The sequence below is a fragment of the Acipenser ruthenus genome, chromosome 38 (assembly GCF_902713425.1).
Source record: "Acipenser ruthenus chromosome 38, fAciRut3.2 maternal haplotype, whole genome shotgun sequence".
Lineage (NCBI taxonomy): Eukaryota > Metazoa > Chordata > Actinopteri > Acipenseriformes > Acipenseridae > Acipenser > Acipenser ruthenus.
In genome coordinates, this window is record NC_081226.1 from 1,073,397 (window position 1) to 1,098,933 (window position 25,537).

At 39.4% G+C, this 25,537-nt stretch overlaps 1 protein-coding gene across 4 annotated transcripts; it reads left to right on the forward strand.

The window, feature by feature from the left end:
• Positions 1–24,995, forward strand: LOC117433593 (myelin-associated glycoprotein). Of its 4 annotated transcripts, none has more exons than XM_034055954.3 (11): positions 1–223; positions 13,127–13,206; positions 13,769–14,134; positions 15,274–15,570; positions 16,194–16,451; positions 16,971–17,231; positions 17,971–18,261; positions 19,399–19,498; positions 20,070–20,163; positions 21,053–21,109; positions 22,773–24,995. In XM_034055954.3, exons 2-11 carry the CDS (start codon positions 13,158–13,160, stop codon positions 22,938–22,940), a joined length of 1,941 nt encoding a protein of 646 aa, XP_033911845.3. In that variant the 5' UTR covers positions 1–223; positions 13,127–13,157; the 3' UTR covers positions 22,941–24,995. The 4 variants fall into 4 exon arrangements, with proteins under 4 accessions (XP_033911845.3, XP_033911844.3, XP_058865356.1 ...); XM_034055953.3 differs by lacking the exon at positions 1–223 and adding an exon at positions 4,943–5,089; XM_034917421.2 differs by lacking the exon at positions 1–223 and adding an exon at positions 9,915–10,358.
• Positions 24,996–25,537: the final 542 nt, after the last annotated feature.

Consider the following 25,537-nt stretch of genomic DNA (forward strand, 5'->3'; position numbering starts at 1 on the left):
ACGAGAGCTCCGAGTGACACCGAGAGGGGAAAAAAATAGAGGCTGCTATTTCTAGTTGAAACCAGCCCAGTCCGCGGGAGCGTGCTTTGAGCGCACAGTGGGAAATTCGAGACAAACGCATTTTCTTTTTAATCTCGGAGCTGTGAGGCGCAGATGTCTAGAGAGATTTACTGAGTAGCTGTTATTGCTGGTTTGGTCGTGGGGCACTGATCACTGACAACAGGTAAGAGTATCGCTTTTCTTTTTTTTTGCTGACGTATTGCAAATACAACCTAGTATTTTAGAATTGACATGTACAGTAGCCTACCGTAGTATATTTTTTGCCACTATTTTTTCATATAATTTGTTTTTAGAAATAACCCAATTTCTGTCAATGTACTTTTAAACAACAAAACATACATCAACATCCATGTGTTTTAAATATCACGGTGACTACAGTATAATTCTACCACTACTGTATCAATGTAGCTACTTGGTAATAGATTTATTTATCTTTTTCAAAGTCTTGAAAGGCCAACTACAGACACAATTAAAAAAAAATAAAAATAAATAAATAGCCAATTTAAATAAAAACATCCTGACCGAAGGGAATTCCGGTACAAGGTAAAGTTATTTAACACGTCCCTGTATAATGAAACACGCGCTACAGCAATACTTCAACATCAATCCTTTTAAGCAACTCGCCAAGGAACCACATGACTCAAATGTGTTTAAGGCGCTTTGCCAAAAGACAATATTTTCAGTAAATCAGACCATATATAAAATCAGTTTCACAGGACAGCACCTCCATCCAATTCCACAGACATGTAGACTATTAACTAGAATTAGATGGACAACAAAAAACAATGAAACTATCCAATGACCAATATTTACTGCAGACAAAAAGGTACTGGAAACACATTTTGATAACAATTACTTAACAATTTTAAACATCATCTCACTTTATCTCACTTTTTAGATACCTAGCTTATATCTGAGAGGTCTGTATGCATTGCAAAATAATAACAATAATAAGAAATCAATATAATTGGTCAGCGAAGCAATTGTTTTCACAGTATACCCGAGAGTAGGGTTATTATATAACTCCATATACACCAGGACAGTTTGGGACAGTTCAGGCTTTTCAACTCTCACCCCAATGCATTCTGGTACATTTTACCTGTCTCTGGTGCCTACTACCAGGACTACACTTCCCAGAATGCATTAGGACTGTGAGTTGATAAGCCTGAACTGTCCCAAACTCTCCAAATGTATGTCATATGGTAACCCTACCTGAGAGTTCACCATATCGGTAACACAAAATCTATTAGTCTCGACTATTCCTGCACTCCAACCCATTAACAGCCTTGAATGAGAGCTAAAGAGCCCTTAATAAAATCCAGGTTTATGGTGTGCCACATGGCGTGCCATACTTTATAATGGGTATGGCGGCGCTGTAATTTTGAATGAATCCAGACCCCAGTCTTGTAAGCCGTTTGTCTCACATTAGTTCTAGACACTTCTACATCTTAATCACCATACCGCATTGTAAATCTGTGTTTCCTGTTGCATCATCTGCACACCATGGTGGCTGTGTGTTAATAGAGTTCATTGCCGAGTGGTTCAGAGGTGTCTGTCCTCTGATGATGTGGTTTATGTGATTTTTGCATCAAGGCTGTGGTTTGTAGAAGCCCACACTCTTTGAAATTCTAATTTGAAGACACTGGGGGTATCTTTACAGGTGAAATAACCTTTCGGATTTTGCTGAGCTTTTTTGGTAAGCCATGCAGATGACCAGGGACTTCTTAAAGAGCCATACGCCAAAAAAATAAATGACTCAATATACTAAAACTAAACAGCTGTAGCAAAGACATTTTTAAAAAAAAAAGGTTCAACCATACTTTGAAAGATACTTTGAAAGATAAGAGTTTAATTATTTTTGTGCTCATGTGTCTTGGTGAATTACAGCGTCAATTTATTTAACCAAGACTACCAGTCATCCTTTTAAAACAGATTAAGAGCATTGAATGGGATACTTTCGACTGGTTTCCCAGCCTCTGATTAGCACTAGGTGTCCAGGTTTAGTGCTAATCTGGGGCTGTGAAACCAGCCCTTCTTGGTTGAATCAAAAGAGCCATATGGAAGAGTTCAGTAAGCCACAGAGTAAATGATAGCTCTAGTACCTAATAACAACAACGATACAGTGTCCGCACATGAATTCCAACTGGCTCACAGAATAAAACACCAAATAAATAACTTTATAACCGCCTGATATCCTAATAGACTGGGGAGAGGGTCAGTTTAAGAGCAAGTTGCGAAATATGAGCACACTGAATAGATTTGAACACAAAATGTCCTTGGCAAATTCCCCACATCTCAAACCATGTAACTGGAGTTGATTGTTACAGTATTCATGGTTTAAATGAAGGTCATTTTGTGGTTCAGCAGCAGTTACATCACAGTACAGCTGCATGAACAAGTGCATTCACCACACAAGCACACTTCACTCAAGCCATGTTCTACTCTGCTGTGGGGCCACCCCCTTCTTCAGAGAGGAAAGTTTGGCCTGCTCGGCCTTGTAATCCCCGGCTTCTCTTACTCTGAGAGCCTGCCTGCAAAGGTGTCAGTTAGGGGTTTGGGATGTGGATAACCTGTCAACTGATCTGCCCCTCCTCCCCCCCCCCAAAAAAAAACCAAAAACAGACTAAGAAGTAGCCCAAATAAGGAAGTTATAACAAAATAAATAAATAAATAAAATACAATAAACAGAAACAAAAGACAATAACGAATTGGGACTTACAAAAGCTTCCAAAGCTAGTGTATGAGTGAGACGCTAGTTCCTATAAACAATGAGCATGATGTCTCTCGGACAAATTTGTCATCTTCACACAAGCCCCATTGTCTTCTGCCACCGAGTTCCCTTGATGGTACAATCGGAGCCTGTCGCTGCGTTAGCCGCGCAGATACCAGCAAGTTTGTACATATACATAATTGTCTAAAAGCAGAACAATTCCCTGCTTCTCTTGTTTCAAGATTAGATAATCTGGTTCAGCTCATTCCCCCAACAGCCCTTCCCCACCCTTATTGTTATCTGCAGAAAGGATTTACATGGATCCATAGCGCATCTCTCCAAGCTTGTGGAAGTACAGTCCTCACAGCTGTGCTCTTAATAAGCATGATGTAAGTGTGTATGTAAGTGCACGTGTGTCTGTCCCCGAGCGACTGAGTGTTCTCTTGTCGGAGGTGTCCTTTGTTTTAGGTTATCAGATTTTCAATTCATTGACGCTGTAGGAACTCTGAAGCCGTTATAATAACAGTATATAATAACAATCATCGAGCGTATTTATTGTATGTTTCTAAGTATTCGGTGGCTGCCTCTCATCACGTTTCTCACGCACTATCAGCATGATTAAAGGTGACCACCGAACACTTACAAACATACAATAAACAGTTAATTGTTTTCTTTCTATTTCCATTTGACCAACACATGTTAAATGTGCAAAAAGCCAGCTTAGAAAAATGAGATCAGCTATTATTATTTAAACATATATATATATATATATATATATATATATATATATATATATATATATATACACACAGTGCTCACTCGCTATAACAACACACATCTGACTAAAATAAACTAAAACAACTCCCTCTCTATAATAGTGAAGGAAACATGTCACTTTCCGTGAATTAACCATGCATAAAACTCTATATTTTTTACAAAGAAAAAAAAAGTAACATTCCCACTCATGTATCATTTTAATTAGCAGTTTTTAAACTATAAATAGCCATAATGGCGGTCGGGAGTTTAGTTCGAAGCGACAGACGAGCAAATCAAGTGTGAGAAGGAGAGCGGGCGGGAGAGGGGAAGAGGGAATGGGCTCTACGGCTGCCGGAGCGGGGCTGAACCGAAGCTTAAAAAAGACTGCATTGCACTCTCGCGGAGAACTGGGATGCAGTGATCATCATGGAAGACGTAGCCGTGATTTGATGCGATGCACGCTGATGCAAACTGACAAGTTACCAGAAGGCAGCATTTAGATACGAATGGATCGGATCCCACTGTTTCACAAATGACTGGGACGTGGTCTTACATGGCCATCTGTGTTCTAACATTTAAACTGGAAAGCCCTACTTAAAATAAAGTCTGTTGTAGACCTTGCAGTTGATTGCCAAATACCATTGCACTGAGCCCCTTTCAGAGTGATTCAGAACAAACTCATCCTTGTTTAAATTGGGCCTGGAAGGCTGTCATCATAATATTTCACTAATTTATTGAGTTACTTTCAAACCAAGGAGAATGACACTTTTTAAAAAGTTTATAACTGGTGGTTATTTCATGGTTACCGTTTCATCCATAACTATATATATATATATATATATATATATATATATATATATAATGAAAAAAGCTGCCAATTAAAACAAAGTAGAATATACAGACAGCAGCAGTCACTTTACAAACCGACACACTCAATAGAACAGGCAAGCTGAAATGAAGTACAATTCCATCAAGGGGTGCTGTCAGTTACATAAACCACAAGAACTAAACTTGAAGTGCTGCAGGCTATTTATCACAAGCTAAAGGGCAGCTTGCCATTGGCTGCACAATCCTTATACAGGTATAAGAAAAGTGTAAGAAAGCATAGTGAAAGCATGATAAAGCATACGTAATCACCAAACCACGGTATACTATAAATATGCACAGTATAACCATGGGAACACTGCAAAAGGACTCTAGATTTATTCACAGTCCAGAATTCACAAAAGAACAGAGAAAAAGAAACATTATTATTTTGGAAATGCATGAAAGAGATGTTCTTTCTTTCTTTTTTTTAATTCTAAAAAAGTCTTCTTTGAAGGCCGTTCGCTCGCACAACAGAGCTCTCATTGTGCTGATGTCACAACGCGGGAATTTATGAATGATGCTCTTAAACAATGGCTGTACAATCTGGCCTCATTACCATACAGGGGGTGATGTGTCCTGGTACAGACCCACTGAGCAATACGAAAAATACAACACATGAGCTCTGGAAACATTTGTCTGCAGGGTAAGAGACTGGAGAATAAGGGGAGCGATTAGCACAAGGGCCTTAACTGTAGGGTAAGTTCTTGCACTTTAGAAATGTACCATGAAATGTATATTAATATAAATGATATTCTCGGTTGATTATCACAGCTTTCAATGCTTTTTAATCCAAATTGTACATTACTAATTTTTTTTTTTTTTCAGAAAGTAAAAGTAAAAAAAAAAAAAAAAAGTTTTTTAAGTTACAAAACTAAAAAGAAACTATTTACTTACACTGCCTTAAATGAAATGACTGTGGTTGTTTAATTTAATTAATTAAACTTTTTTTTTTAAATTTTGAAAAAAAGGGTTTTAATATGAGGAAGAAAAGATAGTAATATAAGTTGCTATTCACAAAGCTGTATCATTTATTTTAAAGAATGGTATCAATTAATATTTCTGAGAAGCCAACAGTTAATGAGAACTTATATATATATTTATATATAGTCTTAAAGAGTCTTAAAGAGGACATTTCAAAACAAACAATACAATAGCAAAACAGCAATGCAGCAACACACAATTCAGAGGCGGAACAAAGAAGAGCAGAACATCTAAACGAGTGTGATTGGGAGAGACAGAGAGACATTAGGAGGAAACCAGGAAGGGTTATTTTTACAATTGAAAAGGGTTAGGGTTAGGCTTAGCATTAAGATTAGGGTTAGAGTTAGAGTTAGGGTTACAGCATGCAAAAAGACTTAGATATTAATTACATTGTAACTATGCATAACGTGTATTTATGTGTAAGTACACATGTAACTACTATGTAACTACACTGTAATTAGAGACACTTCATGGAAAGTGTTACCCCAATTTAGGGACCTGTGTTTCAAAACCTCTGCTGGTCTCAGGTTTGACTTGCTATTGGCAATGTGTTTTATTTTGTAGCTTTTAGTTGTGATTGATTTGGGTGAAGATGGGCAGGAAATAATGTAGGGGTGTTTTTAAGTAGAAATGTGTTCAAAGTTCTCAGTATAGTTTCTGGAATGGTTTTTAGTTTGCTTACAAGCTATCGAAATCACATCAATATATTCATGTTATTATTAGCATGAACGAAAAATACATTTTACGCGCATAATTACCAGTTTTCGGAGAAAACGGTGTGTAGTCTTCATTCCTCTGGTCTAACAAAATCTTTAAACAAGGATTTTTAAACCTGACCTGTCATTTCATCATTCTTCAACAGTTCTTTCTTCTGTAAAGTCTTTCCATTGCAGCTTTAGTACCCCCCCTGGTCCTTCTGATAACTCATAATTCACACTTTTGACTCCGACAAACACCCTGCTAATCAGATCATTACAAGAGAGTTACAGTTTTGTAACTGGATGGTGCTATGTCTGTGATATGTGATGTTCGTGGTCGTTTGCCGTCTTCATGGTCAACCCAAGCGAAATAAAATAATAATAATAATAAAAAAACAACATTTAAAAACAGCGCAGCTGCTTGATTACAGAACTGCTGGGTCTGCGGTGCAAACAGAAACACATTTGTTTATTACAACAAATGGCGTAGTTGTGGAAACAACGCTGGCGATCACGTTGCCAATTTTCTGACCACATTTAAGCTCTCCACAGTTCAAACAACAATACTGTGAAGGAAAGAGCTGGTGCAGTGAATTCAGCGTGACCCAGCTGACAGTGACTCAGGCGGAGAGGAAGAGAACGAGAAAGAATTGGACACTGTGAGCAACCTGCTGGGTGCCATCTGGTGCCTGACAGAAAAACTCAACTGTGTGCAATAACCCTGTCAGCCGGTTACCAGGAAATGAAGGGCTGCTGGGCTGGCATGTATTTGCCAACATAAGGGCTGTAGTCCTTTTTCAAGGGTTTTCAGTTTTAAAGGGGTAAACACTTTAGAAGCATTTTTTTTAATATGTCCCTTTTCTCAGACTTACATTTTCCTCGGACTAAAGCAATCTATCCCACCACACTATAAATGTACTTCCTGTGTAGCAGGATACTCGTGGACTGTATTGCGTACTTGGCCTATTAGTTATTTGAGTGATAATTACAAGGTGTACAAGGAGACAACAGTCTTCCGAGTGGATAAAATCAGTGTTGAGGTTTTTAGACCAGCGAGGGAGATAGTTGTTCATCTCCAGAGTTCTAGTTTTTATTCAGGATTTTGCTGTTTGACTGTAATACCTTACAGTGAGATTCTGGTTTAAATACATGGTCACTGGGTGTCCCAGAATGCCTCACCTGGTAAAGACACGGCCGCGTGGGGTGCAGGGTGAGCCATAATTTTAAACAAAAACAACATATGAACATAATTTAGACATTTTATTTAAGCAAAGAAACTACAAAATTATATCACAAAAGTCTACCGGAAGCCATAATAGTATTTCATGTTAGATTTTTGTCAGTTTTGAAAACCACAAAGCGTTATGTAATTCAATATGTTAACGTAACGTTATTCAGCAGGTTTCATTCGACTTTATAAAGCAACATTGGTTAATTCTATAGAGCGATGCAAAGCCCATAGCTGTAGATATGTTGGGCATATACTGAAATAACGTAAGTAAAATTAAGTACCAAAAGACCAGTAATGATGTGAATAATGTACTTTTAGTACCTAACCACCATCCTTATTCTAAATTGTGATTTTTATCAACCTACAGATTGGTCTGTCCAACGCAGCCGGACTGACCTTTCAGAGTTCCATGCTCCTGCATGTATAGAATGCTGCTGTAGGTGTTATGCTAAATGCATGCCTCAACATACAGCCCAGTGTCCCAGTGTGAGCCATTCATGAAAACAATTCAGAGGACCCACCTACAGCCGCCATACAGATAATGTAGGGTCTGTTTGACAGCAGCCCAGAGTAATGGTGCGTGCTTCATAGTACGATGTAGGATAAAGGGTCAAGTGTTGTATAAATACAATGTTCCAGCATCTTTCTGAGTCACTTGTATGGAATACAAATATACACTGGCCGGCCACACAAACACAACAGAACAGATCAAACCAGTTAAAAGGATTTAGTGGCACCAAAAATGATTCAGTCGAGTTATACCCTTATAAAAGTCTCCCCATAGTAAAAGCACAGAAAAGTGTGTAATACACCTGAGTAAAAATCATAGCAAAGTGTAATCAAGCATAGTCAAAGCATGGTAAAGCATAGGGAAGCATTGTAAAGCACAGAGAGGTCTGGTAAAGCATAGGGAAGCATTGTAAAGCACAGAGAGGTCTGGTAAAGCATAGGGAAGCATTGTAAAGCACAGAGAGGTCTGGTAAAGCACAGGGAAGCATTGTAAAGCACAGAGAGGTCTGGTAAAGCAAAGGGAAGCATTGTAAAGCACAGAGAGGTATGAGGGGACAGAAATGTAGCTTTTAGGAGTCTTTTCAGAAGCAGACGCAGTGGTTAAAAAAAAAAGTTACAGTGTTTATGGTGATGAACAATGATCGGAAACAGATGAAAATGAAAGAGAACAATCAAATATTCTAAAAAAAATAAGAGGATATAAAATATCCCTTTTATGCTGACAAAATGCTTTGGCCCCAAGGTCCACATTAAGAATACACTGTACATGCAAAAGAAGGAACTATGCAACAAACACATTTTCTAAGATGAACCTTGTGTGGGTATGGCATGCTGTGTCACTAAAATCCCTTTATAAAATCCCTTGCTATGTGTTTTCCCTGACAGCCTGCGTAAGTATCTGCAATTGCTGGTATGAAGATCCCAAGCCAGCCCTGTTATAGTGTCAGCCAATGGCTGTTTTTGCCCAGCCTCCATTGTCTAATCAGAGAATCGCCTGATTCAATAATTTGATGCTTGTTTGCTTGAGTTAACCCTTGGATTGGATTCCAGTTGACAAAGAAATCTTGTGAGTCAATTCGAAACCGAAAATTCGCTGTCCAGCTGCGACACTGTGCCATTGATAATATAGTTCTATTACAATATTAAGCGTTTTAAAATCAGATAAATTACTGATTAGAAAAATACTTTGGTGCAAGGATAAAATGGGGTTCAGATCTCAATCAAATCCCAATAACTCTAAGAACCTTGAAGTGTGTTCATTAAGTGAAGGAGGTTGTGAACTAAATGCCGGCCCACCTTATGTTTTTAATCAAGGTCTTAACATTACCAAAAGACAATTATTGACAGATCTCAGAGTAAGTGGCGTAGCCCTAAATCTACCCGAAGGCCACTAAAATATTTATTTAACAAGAATTATTATAAGAATTCACATTTGATTTGTATACTGAACTTTGAGTAACATATATAACAGGTAATGCATTTAGCACATGTCTAGAAGTGTTTCCACAAGGTGTCTTTCTCCATCTTGTCAGAATGCTTTACTTTATTTCCGCGTCTGTGTGTGTCGGTGGAAGTTTGCGTTTGTGTCTACGATCGTAGTTGATGCGCTGTTGCTGTCGTCTTCATCAACATTTCTAGCCTTGGCCTCCAACATAGGAGGCTGTGTGGTCCAGTGGTTAAAGAAACGGGCTTGTAACCAGGAGGTCCCCGGTTCAAATCCCACCTCAGCCACTGACTCATTGTGTAACCCTGAGCAAGTCACTTCACCTCCTTGTGCTCTGTCTTTCGGGTGAGACGTAGTTGTAAGTGACTCTGCAGCTGATGCATAGTTCACACACCCTAGTCTCTGTAAGTCGCCTTGGATAAAGGTGTCTGCTAAATAAACAAATAATAATAATAACTCAGACAAATAGGCAGGGCCAAAACCTTGAATAGCCAGGTTTTATATTCTACAATGCTTTAATGGAAGCCAATGTACAGACCTTAAAACTGGGGCAATTGAACCGGTAGACTTAGTAGGTGTAAGTATTCTGGCTGCATCATTTTGTACAAACTGCCTATTCATTGTGACCTCTGGAAGGTCAGCAAACAAAGGAATTAAAATGAGCATCCTCTGAAGGTTGCAAAAGGTTCTCTGCGTCTGTAACAGCAGTGCATCGCCAAACGATCTCTCAGTAACTGGTCCTCAAAAGTCAAAGCAAGATTCAGAGAACTGCGATCCGCACGTGTAGCCCATGCCTCGACAGAACCTCAGCGCGGACAGAGGCAGGACTGTTCAAAGAGAAACGAGGAGTGACAAAAGAGAGGAATGTTCGATGTGGGATTCGAAGGCCTCCTAAGAAATGTTGGATGAATATTAAAACCTGCCCACCAGATCAACAGGAGCAGCTGCTAGCTCTGTGCCTCCCTCTGCTCCCCAAGCTGGCTCGACTTGACTATCCGAGGCAAGCAAGGGGGATGTGGGGATTTCCTTGGGTTTTTAAGAGGAGCCGTCTGAAAACAAGAAGTGGATTTACTCAGTGAGCGAAGGCTTTAAAAACAAGAGGCAAGTCTTTTCTTAATCTTTTTTGTTTTTGTGATCGGAATTGTATTGCTACACTGGCAAGACAAAGTATATGTCCTTACCCTCTTCAGTGGTTCTACAATGGCAAAGCAGTGTGATAGGGGACAACAGTTGCACAACAGTAGCTAGGACTGTTATAACGGTAGGGGGTTGGCGGAGTGAACATTGTCCGTTTTTCTGGACTTACCAATTGTATCACAGTGGAATGAACACTCAGTACACACTGCTGGGAATCCATCACAATGCTATGGTTCAATATTAGCACCAGTGCGACTGTATCTGTGTAAAATATTTACCAACATTTAAGGAGAAGTTCTGTTCGATGTATACAGTTTGTGTGTTATATACAAGTTTCACACTATACTCAGATTATAGTGTTGTAGATATTTTACTATGGGGGTTTGCTTAGGTAGCATAGATGAGGTGTGTGTTATGTAAGAGGGACACAATACTCTGTACAAGGGATGCAACTCAAGACTGTTCAGTCATGCACATTATATTCTAAAAATTATGGTAGTAGAGTTATTTATTGCAACAATTTGTATTCTTTTCCTTTCCATACGGTTTGCAAACTGTATAGGTACTGTAAAAGGTACCGGATCTGAGGAGGAGCAGACATCTTAAGCATTTTTGGAGCAAATTTGGAAGAATCATTCTGCAGGCACAAATGCAAATACATAGTTCTGAGTTCTATAAGAGTCTTGCACCTGCACTAACCGTTTACAGATTCAATCTGCCTGCCACTTTGTTTTTCTTTATCATTGCTCAGCGCTCGCTCATTCACTTTCCAGCTTGTGGTTTTTACTGAGTCTTTTTTTTTCCGAAGCTTTGATTAACAGGAAACCGCAGCATTGACCAAAGCGAGTGGAAATCGCACAGCACAGTGCAGAACCGCGGTGTGAAGCATTCAAGCAAGTCTTCATGCTGTTCGTCTTGTAGAACACGGTCGTTGCAGTCTTAATTTAGTAACATATACTGTACCTGCTGCAAGCGTCATTGTTTTCTCCCGTCACAGTACAAGATCATACGCTGTCTTATCGTTTAGGTGGATCTCTGCAAAAAGGCATTTTTTTTATAGCCCAGTCCTTGATCTCTGAACGGAAATAAGTAAGATTTAAATAAACTTGATGTCGTGTTTTAAACTAATTATTATCTTAAACTTTTCTGTTTACTTAATATTTGTTTAAAAAAAAGTTATTGCACAGTTGAATGTCATGTTGTTAGTTTTTGTTAGCTTGAATTTAATAAAAAAAAAAGGATATAAAGAAAAGTGTTGTGTGATCCGCTGCCGTCCCGGATTCTGTCCTGTACCCTGTTGGTGAGATGAGATGAGGTTACAAGCTCTAAAACGAGCCCGACTCTTTTGCATTGTGGTTAAGAAGCTCGCTTGCAGTGCGCAGGGTCGCTGGTTCGAGGCCAGCCTCCGCCCTGTTACACACAGAGTTCCCCGTCACAGGCTGTGATGGAGGAGTCTTGATTGGCTCCTTCTGGGCCAGCGGCAACAGGTGTTGGATCTGTTGCTCTCTCAGCGCCACGACTTGGGACCTAAGGGCTATGACTTGTTACTACGGGCAGCAACTGGGAACTCTGGTGAAGCGACTGGGCATCTCGGATCAGATTCAGAGGCTGGGGGTGGTGACGGGGGCTGCCTTTATCTGTGTTTTAATGCTTATTCTTGCCAAATCACTGGAGAACTCCTAATAAACTAGTGTCACCCTTTTTGGCATACTATTATAAGGGTTGATTTTTAAACACAACCTTGTGCATTAACATCACACACGGGGCAAAGCACTTTTAAATGAATGTCATTGTTGTAAATCTATGATGGTGGGTTTTTACAGCTAGAAGTAACACAGCAGTAAACTTATGTTCCAGTTCTTGACCCATTTTGGTCATATATATATGGCTGTTTCTCTCCCTGTCTCTCCCTGATATTCTTGAAGTAGAGCTCCCCCTAGTGATGATAAAGGACATAGCACTAGGCAAAACTATAATTCCATCAAATTCTGTTGCGACAGGACTACAGTAATGTGCAAATTTATCAGAGCACCCCATTGCTTCTGTTGTTTTGACTTATACATATGAAATCAAACCACTGGAACTGAAAATCTGGAAACATTGTCAAAAATATGCAAATCAGTGATTGTCTAATTTAACTGATGACTTTATTATTATTATTTATTTCTTAGCGATACCCTTATCCAGGGTGACTTACAATTGTTACAAGATATCACATTATTTTTTACATATAATTACATTATTTTTTTACACATTATTTTTACATAAAATTACCCATTTATACAGTTGGGTTTTTACTGGAGCAATCTAGGTAAAGTACCTTGCTCAAGGGTACAGCAGCAGTGTCCCCCCACCTGTGATTGAACCCACGACCCTCTGGTCAGGAGTCCAGAGCCTTAACCACTACTCCACAGAGCTGCAAATTGTAAAATGCATGAGACTTTTTAGAAGTTGTTTAAGATGCCTAATGAAAAGCACAAAGCGGTCTAACATTTTCACCCATGAGTGCCTATTGTTTGTATGTCACCAATTACTGACCGAAAACTAGAATTCTCTCACCCAGCATGCCAGTTTATAAATGACAAATCTTGAGTTGTTCTAATAAATGTGCACACTGCTGTATGAGCTTCACCTGAGGTCTAAATCTAGAAAGTCTTCCTGTTCATACTATTGTTCTTCTTTCCTGGTATTTGAATGGTACCCAGTCTGTCTCCTGTCTTGTTTTTTTACAGACGTGAGTGTGGCAGATCATCTCAGAAGACCATGTGGAGCTTAGAGTTCATCCTTCCTGTTTTATTAGTAATCTTAAAAGGTACATCATTTTCCCATGTGCTTTGAACAGAACAAGGGCATTTCAAACTGTATTTTATAAGTTAATACGTTGTGTGTAGGGTGTCTTATTGTCATGAGAGGTATCATTGAGTGTGGTTGGGCAAAGCTGAGCTAGTTTTTTCGTTTCAGGCTGTGCAAAATGACTGTCTGTTATAATAACTTATATCACAAAAAAACAAAGATTGCAATCACAAACTACTATTAAACATAAAAATCCTTATGATCCTTATGCATGATTTCTAATATTCATAAAAAAAAGGCTTTGCGAATAGGACTAGATAAGAGTATTGGGCTGTCACATTCAGTATGCTTATGTGCGTTCGTCCTTGTTTTGCATAGATATTCTTATACCCACTTTCCACTGCTGACTGTAAAAAAAAGGGTGTTTCCACTGCAGGCCATTGTAATTGCAATTAATTACAAATGCCACAATTAGAATTGTAATTGACCCCCTGATTGGGTACCCCTGTGCTACAGTATGCTCTGTTTAAGCTTGAGGGTTTGCAGAGTGTGTATCATATCTATATATTACTGTGTTCCAGGTTCTTTAGCGCAGTGGACAGTATGGATGCCGAAGGATATTTCCACAATGAGGAACTCCTGCGTTGTCATCCCCTGCACCTTCATGTACCCCTCCAGCGTCCGGCCCTACGGGGTCCATGGCATCTGGTACTTTGGGCAGCCCTACCCAGAGCTGTACCCGCCCGTGGTGTTCAAATCCAGGACAGAGATCGTTCACGAGAGCTTCAAGGGTCGCACCAAGCTGCTGGGCGAGTTGAAGCTACGCAACTGCACCCTGCAGATCAGTAACATCGGGATGGAGCACAGCGGGAAATATTATTTCAGAGCCGACCTGGGCAGCTCCAACGTCTACACCTACCCCGATTTCTCAGAAGTCAAAGTTTTGGGTACAATGTTTTTTTTTAAATGTACACATACAGTGGTGTGCACACCTCAAGATCTGTCATGTGATAAATACCCCTACCTGCATGAAAACCTCATGGTGTGAGAATTTCAATTTTCAGTAATCAGTAATCAGTGATATAGAAACAATAGGCACGCGTGTGTGAAAATGTTAGACAACTCTGTGCTTTAATCAGGCATCTTAAACGACTTCTAAAAAGCCTCCTGTACTTTACCATTTGTCCTGTACGGTATATAACTTATATCATAAAAACTGCATTCAGAAACTACTATTAAACATAAAACAGCGCTGTAGTTTTTAACTTCAGAAAGTGCCGTGTGTTCTAGTTATGGTGCGCAAATCCTTATGATCCGTATGCATGAAATACGTTTCAGATAACTTGTGACAAGGCTTTGTGAATAGGACTAGATAAGAGTATAGGGCTGACACATACAGTGTACTTATGTGCATTCATGCATTTATGGCTACGTGCTCCTTTTCTCTTACTAATTTAAATTAATTTCACACGTGGCCTATTAAAGTCATCAATTAAATTAGACAATCGCTAATTTGCCTATCCAAGATTTTCCGTTCCAGCGGTTTGATTTCATCTGCACAACAAATCAAAACAACAGAAGCAATGGGGTGTTCTAATACATTTGCGCATTCGAATACAGTTATTTAAATGCTTCATTGCCTTTTTCGATAACTTTCATTGACAATACATATTTAACCGTTATTGTTCCAAAAGAAAAAAGTTTTATTAAAGAAAAGTTTTCATTGCAAGTAGGGACGCGCTGATACTCGGAATTGCCTTAAAGAAGTATTTAAAAATCGGCAGGTATTAAATCAATGCATTCGTTAATGTGTTGATTTCAAAACAAGAAAACCTGTCCTTCCCTCACCTTTACAATCGAGTACCAATCAATAGAAAATGTCAGCGCCCAGATGAGAGGGACTTTCATTTCCAATCTGCTTTTTAAAATGCTCAACGTGGAAGCTAACTGCCATTGATTGGTACTAAAGGCGAGGGTATTTAAATCTTGACATTTGTTAGGTATGGATTTCCAATACGTTCCTTCTATAAAAGATCCTACAAGCGTGGCTGCTAACCGTTGTGATGTTTTGCTTGGGCTCTTACAGACCAGCCCATCATTAATGTGCCGGAGGAGGTAGTCAGTGATTCACCTCTGGATGTCACCTGCTATGTTCCTGATAACTGCCCCGACATGACCCCCGAGATGAAGTGGTTTAACATTGAGGGGCTGGAGAATCCTGAAATCTCCAGTGACTACGTGGAGGACAGCAACACAGCCGTCATGGCCGCTGTACTGAGCTTCACCCCCTCCTACTTCCACAATGGAAAGGTCCTGGGCTGCAAAGTCCACTATCCCAACACCTCGCTGTCCTACGAAAGACTCATCTCCTTAGACGTCAAATGTAAGTATTTCTGTTCACATGTCATTCGCAAAGACGTGACATTAAGTGTATTTACATAGTAGTTACAGAGAGTACATCTTTCTACACAATATATATGTAAGTACACAATTGTATCAGAAAAGGTTAAGGTTAGGGTGAGGGTAGGGTTATATCATGCAAAAAGATGTACACATTAAGTACATTGTAACTACACATAATAACATTGTAGTTGTGTAAGTACCCATGTATTTACTAAGTAACTACTATGTAAATACACAGTAATTAGACTTAATGTGAAGTGTTACCCAATATTTTAAGAGCCACCTTTTTTTATTAGTGAGTATTTGCTCGCTAGTTGTTCATTTTGTGTAAATGGTTAGTTAAGGTTAGTATTTAGCTCACAGGGTGGTTTAGAAAATTCTTTTTTAGATACGATTAATAAAAAAAAAGACATTAGAAAAAAATAACTGCAAATGAATAGGATGCTGTATTTGGATATTCTGCTATTTAGATAATTCAAATAGAAGTCAGCCCTTTCAGAAACAGCGCTGCTATAATCTGATATTGAGAGATGCTATGAAATAACTTGGGGGTCTCGCTATGGGCAGGTCAGCGAGCTGTATTCATGTGTCTTTTTGTGTCAGACGCCCCCCGGGAGGTTGAAGTGAATCAGTCCCTGGAGGTGATGGAAGGCAGCACTGTCTACCTGTCCTGTACGGTGGACAGTAACCCACCACCGCGGATCACCTGGCTTCAGGAGGACACCTTGGTGTGGGAAGAGATGGGCCAGAACTCCACCCTGGTGCTGATGGAGATACAGCCAAGCCAGGAGGGGCTCTACACCTGCATTGCAGACAATGACTATGGGAGCAGGAACCAATCCTTTTACCTCGCTGTCAAATGTGAGAATCCCCATGACCCGCCATTGACATTTCATTACATTTCTAGAAGGTGCCATCAATACTCCTGGACAGAACCTACGTGTCTGGGCAGCAGATAGTTTTTGGGTTACAACTGGGAGATGTGAACGGACGGTTGTTAAAAGTGTCTAGAAATCCTATAGTCATCCAATAAGTAACATTGATAATATTACTACTATAGTATTGACAACCAATTCATATTGTGCGTCTATTGCCGTAGTCTTGTATCTGGATTTATCTGTGCTTAATTTACAGTGCCAGATTTTGCGGTGTTGCTGTATAATCTACACGGATGTGGAAGTATAAGATTAAAATGGTATAAGATAAAAAATCTTTGTGTCCCAGGGAAGGGATATTGAAATCCTGGGAGTTCCGAGCCTAATTTAAAAAAATTCTATAAGATTTTGTTTCCTATTAATGTAAATGATGCAGTCAGCTTCCGATTGGCTACAGCCCAGCTGAAATAAAAGCCTGGATCTGAATGCGTTCTTGTCTCCTCAGTCCCTCCGCGTGAACCCTCTGTGAACTCCTCCCTCACAGTCCTGGAAGGCAGCTCCATCGTTCTGCACTGCAGCACGGAAGGGAATCCGGTGCCCACGCTGACGTGGTTGAAAGACGGGGCCCTCATCAGCAACATAGTGGCGTCAGACTTGAGTATACTGGAGATCCCCAACATCTCCTATGAGGGGGACGGGGAGTACCGCTGCCTGGCTGAGAACGAGCATGGCAGAGCCAGCAGCTCTGTCAACATCACTGTGGAATGTGAGCGCACCTCATTGGCTCACCTCGCCTCATCCCCGGACTGATGCGGCTACCGTTTCACCTCTCAAATCTAAATAGGAAAATTATATAGTTGTATATATAAGTATATTAATTGATATAATTGTGTTAATATATTATTTATTTCTTAGCAGACGCCCTTATCCAGGGCGACTTACAATTGTTACAAGTTATCACATTATTTTTTACATACAGTTACCCATTTATACAGTTGGGTTTTTTACTGGAGCAATCTAGGTAAAGTACCTTGCTCAAGGGTACAGCAGCAGTGTCCCCCACCTGGGATTGAAACAACGACCCTCCGCTCAAGAGTCCTGAGCCCTAACCACTACTCCACACTGCTGCCCCATATATAATAATTATATAATTGTATTCATGTTTTTTTTTTGCAATGGTGGCATTCAATATGATACAAGTCAGCCTCCATTGCAAAAATCTTTCTGCATTGGTAATACACTGATAGTATTTTGGGTTACCACTGCATTCATATAGAGAGAGAGAGGAAGGGGTTTGATTGGGATAAAGTTGGCAGTGAAAGCACCCGTTTGCTCGCTAAGATATTCAACGATATTGGGTACCAATTCCCTTGTGAGACAGCTCTGAGATTTGAGGATGATTAGCTACCAAGAACGGGGATATTTAGGAAAGAAGTGGACTGAGTGGGATGAAAAGGGCACTAAATGCCCCTTCAGCACTAACAAAACAGTTTTCTGTTTGACAGATGCGCCTGTATTTCTGCCCGAGTCCAAATGCACGCTGATCCGAGATGGCATTCAGTGCGAGTGTATAGCATCAGCGAACCCTGAGCCAGCGATCCAGTTCCACCTCCCTGACCTCAACATCACAATCAACGAGACGGAGAGCCAGTTCAATTACTACTCCCACACGGACGGCTACATGACCACCAGCATGATCAAGCTGAAGGAGAAGCCTTCCTCGGGGCTCCACGTCTTGTGCACCATCTCCAACATGTATGGGACAGAGACTGTCAAGCTGGAACTGCAACAGGAAAGTATGTGCTTCTTGGATCTGTCGTTATGCACGGGTGGTATCGTAGGGCAGGGGGGTCAAACTCAGCTCTTGGAGGGAGCTGTCAGAAAGACCTTGAAAAGCATCAAACACGTCCAATTGAATGAACAGTTAGATCAATTAAATTGAGAGCTTACGTTGGAATGAAAACCAGAAGACCCTGCAGGGGCCCTCAAGGACTGGAGGCTGACACCCCTGTTGTAGTGTAGTGGGATAAATAAAAAAAATGATAGCAATCAGGATTGAAGGCGAAACAACATTTCACAAAGGAGACATCCACCAATAGATTAAATCAGCAATTTATTCAATTGACAAGATAAACATGGCTGTAAATGATGATGTTGTTATTTGAATATGGCCCATGGCTTTGCCCATTGGAGCGTGTTAGCTGGCAAAACTATGATGAATGAAATAAAATGATATAAATTAAATGAATGTCTAATGCCAGCGGGCAGGACAAGTGGCACCTGGGGCCACCTTCACCCTAGACAAGGCACGCTGCAAGGTGGAGGCAGGGGAGGAGGGGGACCAAACCAAACCAAACGATAAGGGGGCGTAGATGAAAGGGGTATAGATCGGTTCTGATCGTATTTGATTAATGGGCGGATTCTCCTTTCAAAAATACAACCAGGTTTCCAAGGGTGTCCCTGTGGACATTAGCGTCATAAACATAACATACTTCCATTGGCTGAAGGGTGAAGAATTGGAAAGAATTGCATAATATATTTATTTTCATATCGCTTTTACTCGGGATAACATGAAGAACTCCCTCGTTGCCCTGCGTTTATTTCTCAGTATCAGCTTTCGTTGGGAGGGGAGTGTTTTAATGTTTAGTATCACCAATTCTATCTTTTGCTGCAGTGGAATTGAATATTGATTAAACCATTTAAAGAACAAGGGTTAGTCCCACAGAGTTTCAAATTTACAAACAGGCTGGAACTGGCCATCAAAGTGGTCAGTTTCCTCCTCACGATACTTGCGATCTCAAATCTATTTTAACGAAGAAACCATTTGAACAGCAAGTGCTCAATGCCTTGTGTGCCTGAAGGGTTAAGGGAATGGACTGTGGCACACACTGCGTTTGTACAGAGATACTATTTAAGTTTTCTTTTCCTTTCAGAAAAGTTCATTTTGGCCGTGGTTATCGGCGCCATAGGAGGCGTGGTTGTTATCGCTTTCATCATCGCGGCTGTGCGCTATATCAGTCACAGTAACCAGAAGTAAGTAGCCTATAGACTGTGGGGAATATTTTCAAAGTGTTTACTCTTGTATTTAATTAACTTGCAGAACTGAGAAGCACACAAACTAAGACTTTGAATTATTGCTGAAATATTAGACTAAGAAGAGGGGATACCTTTTCTCGGACTAACTAAACAAGAATTAATCACATGATTTCAAGGTCTTCAGGTGAAAGTCCTTCGGATGAGATGTAAAACCAAGGGCCTATCGTAAGTGACTCTGCAGCAGCAGCAGTTGTTGATGATGCATAGTTCACCCCCAAGTCTCTGTAAGTCGCTTTTGGATAAAAGCGTCTGTTAAATTATTAATTAATCATCATAAAAAAGTAGAAAATGGAGCGTGATTTTTACATTGGATTCGTAAGAATCAGTCTCTGTTTTACTTTCACTTAGCAGCACTGAGAGTTTAACAACGTCTGTTCTTTCGTATGATTGCCAATACATTTTAATCTACAGTTCTGCGTCTGCCCCAGTAGTTGTGGTTGAGTATTACAAGGACGTGATGTATAGCATTGGTTCCAACACTTTCCAAAGCCTCTTCTTTCCTTTCTAGGGAGAACGTTACAGGCAGCGCTAGCTTTTCCCAGCAACCGGAAAACCCTCCAATGCTCTACAGCTCCGTCAAGCATAATCTAAGGAAGAAAGTGGTGAGTACCGTGCCAATCGGACTTACAGAAACAGATCATGCTGACGTTGAATCAGAGGTGGTTTGGTTGACTCATAGGACTTATCCAAGCTTAAAGCTTAACACACATACAATGGACTCAAGAGGCCAATGATAAGTTACTTTCACTTGCTGTGTATAGTACAGTCACTTAGTATACTGGGTAACACTTTGCATTCAGTGTCTCTAATTACTGTAGTAAATGCATGTGTACATACACTTAATTACAATGTTATTATGCATAGTTAAAATGTACTTCATGTGTACATTTTTTGCATGATATAACCTTAATCCTTTTCTGATACAATTGTGCACTTACATATACTGTGCAAAAAGATTCACACATGAAGTACATTCTAATTATGCATAATAACATTGTAATTATGCGTAATGTAACTACTGTGTAACTACACACTAATTAGAGACACTTAATGTAAAGCGTTACCTATTTTTCAAACTACCTGTCTTTTAGAAAAAGACCCAGTGTTTAAAATGATATATTCTTGATGGAATAATTGATTGAATAGTTAGTAAGTAAGGTTTATAAACATTTAGAAAAACTATAAACTAACACTGACCAGCTGACAAGTCTCATTTATCTAGGGCTTGTTTTTGTATTGCGTTGCAATCTCATACTTGCTCAATGACATTCAGTCCCATTATTAAAACAACCAAGCCTCATTTCGCCCAGATATTTTCTGCACATGTAGTTTTCTTTACCTGCCCTGCAACCACTGGTGTATCTATCCATGCAAGTGAAGAAACTACAGCTCCCAGAATGCACCGCAAGAGCACAATGCACCACAAGCATTGATTCCTTATTTCGTATACCCCTGGACTGTACTGTTGTCTTTGTTTTAACTCTGTAACAGATTAAGACAGAACTTTTGGGCACAAAGTTTAATTCGATCCTGGAAGAGCCATACATGGTAAGGCAATTTAAAGTGACTCACTAATTTAGAACCATCGAATGTCCCATTTCACCTCCCAACACAACCAGCCTCATTTATCCCATCAGATATTTTGGAACCCAAACTCACCAGTTCAACATGGTTTTCCATTCAGTATTAAATACCAGACACAACCATTCGCCAGCTTTTTGTTTTTTTGGTTTGCAGGGTGCTTTTGTAGAACAGAATCCAATCATTATTAGAAAGAATGGCTTATCGGATTGTGATGAACCATTTCAGTGCTGTTTCTTGTTCTATATTATTCTGTACGTTCTGTTGCTCCGTGTCATGGTCAGGGGTTACATTTGTGCCGGATCGCAGCAGATCCCAGATCCGCTACAACTGCAAAACTTAAAAAAAAAAAGAAACTAAAGACGAGAGCTCTTATCAGCAACAGTGTCGTCGCTCCTGTTCATCAGGTTACTCGTCCCACTGCTTGTTAGACCCTGAAGATAATGTTAAAACACAGCTTGGCAAAGGTGGGCATGGGGCTACCTACACCAGCAATGAGGCAGGGAACCCTGATCCACCAGCAGATGAGAACTTGGAACATATACGGGAGATTGACATCATGACATTAGGACTAGAAACTCAAATGCTATCCCTGTTCCTAAATTATGAGATCTGGGACCTTTTTGGTTACAAATGAACCCCCGGTCATCCTCTTTATCATACTGATAGTTCATTTGCAGCCATACTTGTTACTTATTGCATATGAGGAATATAACTGTTTGGACCATTTTGTTCTCAAACGCTAATATAATGAAATATAATTCCCTCTGAAACTGACCTGCTATATGGTGTCTTCTGTAATCCACAATGGTTTTGACTGTTTTTTTTCAACAAAAGCAGCACAGACAAGGCAGATAACTATCTGGCTACCATTTATTAAAATTAATAAACTAATTGAAGTCAGGAGACCCTTAGAATTTTTTTTTTGTATTGTATTATGTCAATGTTATTTGGTAAGTATCTGCATCTTAACATTAACTTTCTGAGTTTGCATTTTTCATGGCCATGCATTCTATCAAAAAAAAACAAAAAAACGCAGTAACTTCAAGCACTGGTGGTTTCCTCAGTGTTGTGGTTTCAGGAGTTTTGTGGTTGTGTTTTGAGATAATCGTCTGTGCTTTAATGGAAGCCCTTTGGACACGTGTAGTGAGACACACAGTGTGTGAGATGAGATTTTAGGCAGGGTTAATGAGGACAGTCACATCGGATGGGGATGGAAATTGATTTTTTTCTTGGTATATATATATAACTCCACCACAAAACTGCACGACTCGCAACTCTGATGCAGGCATAAACCTTCTTATTTATGTACGGGCAGACAAATAATAATAATAATAATAATAATAATAATAATAATAATAATAATAATAATAATAATTTGAAGAAAAAGCTGCAAAAGTACAAATTTGACAAACCAAACAAATTCATCACATCGTTCGCACCTATTGATATTAACGAATAAACTACACTTATAAAGACTGCAATTTTTGGAAACGCAGGTAAATGTCCAAGCCCTCAAAAACCTGACTGAACAGCTGCCTTGTTATATACAGTCGGGTTGCACACGTTATTCCTAATATTATTAATAATAACAAAAAGATGTTTCTACAATACCCTTGTATTGTTGCAGGGTGATGAGAGTGACTACCAGAATATCGGCGGCCTCTCTGAATCAGACCAGCGCCATGATGACGTGAACTACGCCTCCCTCGACTTCTCCTCCTCCGGCAGGAAAGCTGCAGAAGCCTCGGCTCAAACAGACAACGGCAGCGACTATACAGAGATAAAAACCAAATGACAGATTGTGTACATGTAATCCGGCAGCAATGTGCTTCCTTCCCTCCCTCCTTTCCCCTTTCCCCAACACTGACTTCCCTCCAGAAGCTTGGAATAACACAGCAAGAGTTGGAATTAATTGCCCATTTAGAATTGTTATTATTATTATTATTTTGTATCTTTTGTTGCCGGGTTGCTAGGATAATGTCCGAACGACAGATTAATAAATTTATAAATTCGCAGAAGTGTACGCGGGTGAAACTGCAAACGCATTGGCTGGTGTTTGTTTTGAGGACATCTTTATTTAAAAACCTTTATTTAATCTTTCTGTTGCACAGTAATATATGTTTTGGATAGCGCCGTCTTCGCTTACGGTTTTTATTAACTATGCCTTCCCCACCCCCCAAACCAGCTTCGCTTGTCCTGCCAAATATGTCATATTGTTAAACTCAAAATTGGTCAAATATCGTTGTTACAATATTATCTTCTGTTGTAAATTGGGGGCAATTACCCCTAAAAATGATAGCTACAAACATTTCAAAGACCTGGTAGAAACCGTCACCTATCCAGAGTCTAGCAGTCCTGACTTGAACGTCTCCAGACGTGACTATGCGCCTATACCAGTTACTCTAGTAATATATGTAAATACCTTGCACGATTCACTCAGTGTTAAAACTAGCGTCCGGTTACCAAAGTCGTAACCGCCAATAACCTGTTTTTTGTTTGTTGTTGAAAGTTTAGAACTGACACGATTGTATCTAATATAATCTTTCTGACGTCTTTTAACCCTGTTCAGTGTTTAAGGTTTGGATTTATGTGTGAACCTTCTAAGACAGTATACATACCGCATTGTGTGATTGTGTTTCTTTTGTAATTGTCAGTGGACATGATGTGTACGTGACCGTGTGAATTCACTTGCATTTAATGCGAATTTAATATAGAGTCTAATCCGATCGCTCAGTTTATCAGCATTGTCAAATTTGTATATGTCTTTTTGGTTTTAAGACTTCCAGAGAAAAGGTTACATTTTGCATTTATTTATTGAAGGGGCTGCTTTATTATTATTATTATTATTAAAATTATTATTATTATTATTATTATTATTATTATTATTTTGTTATCTCTATTGTTCCCATCGTTTCTAGTGTATTCACATTTTTCTTAAGTGCTGTAGTGTCTATTTGGGACCAAAAGCCAATATGTTATTTAAAATAGAGTTCTGTTCTCTACAGCTGTCTTAATTATTTGCTTAAGAAACAGAATCTCGTATGAGGAAATGTTACTCAGTTACTCTGATTCCTAGTTTCTTGGAATTATTATTAATTAGTCATTTAGCAGACGCTTTTATCCAGACGACTTACAGAGTCTAAGGGGTGAACTATGCATCACAACTGCTGTTGCAGAGTCACTTCCAAAAGGACCTCGGTTTTGCATCTCATCCGAAGGACGGAGCACAAGGAGGTCAAGTGACTTGCTCAAGGTCACACAGAGTGAGTCAGTAACTGAGCTGGGATTGGAACCTGGAACCTTCTGGTATTAAACCCATTAACCACAAGACCACCAAACCTATGAAAGAATCACACAATCAGGTCACATATGGGAAACACAGCAATCTGAGAAATGGTAGAAATGAGAAATGCATCAACCAGAAGGTTGGTAATGTGGTTCCACAAGAGGTGATTAAGCCAGGTTATGTGGTTTAAATTTCTACCACGCAAGTGGGGGAAAAAAATAAAAGAAATTCAAGAATATTCTGTCTATCTACAGTACATCAAAACTTCAAAATGAATCCACATTTACTCATAACTCTCATTTCTTATTACAAGATCTGCAAAAGTGGGGTTTTGAAAAGTGTACCCATTCTTAGCTTTTTTTTCTGTTAATAGGTTAGAAATGAAATGAATTTCCCCGGTTTTCTTATCTTGCATTCAAAATGTGTGCTTTCGTGCCTATTTCCCCACAATCTGCATACTGTACTTTCCTGAATATGTTTATAATACTTGTATATAAGAAACCAATAATGTATTAACTGAATGTATTGAGTTATTGTATTGGTCAATAACACTTTTACACAGTGCTTTGTCTCCCTGTTTTTTTTGTTGCCTACAGTACTGTCAATAAAGCAGGTATGCCAAACAACAGGTATATACGCTATAATGATGTGACCAGACTATGATTGAATTTTAACAATCATTGCCATTTATTAGTTCCAAATACTGCAACATTACATTCTGCATTGAAAGTTATCTTCTTTCACATGCTGCATCATTCTGCGTCTAAGGCCAAGTTAACTTAGCAACTTGTTTGGTGTTTGTGTAAGTGCATGTGTGAATTTATCATGAATATGTGGTATCAAATGTGATAGTTTTCTTGTTTTGAAATAGCAACCCACACCCACACGGAGACACACACACACACACACAAGCTCACGCTACTGCTTATATTTTCCACTGTGGTCAAAATGCATGCACATTGCCCACTTAATATCATGTGGTTTACTCACAGTGGGAAATCCATACATGTTTAGTTCCCTTAAAATTAAAAGCTGTTGCCACTGCACTTTGCTGAAACACATTTTGGGGGTAACATTAGGTTAAGATCATCTGTAAAGCTGAGGGA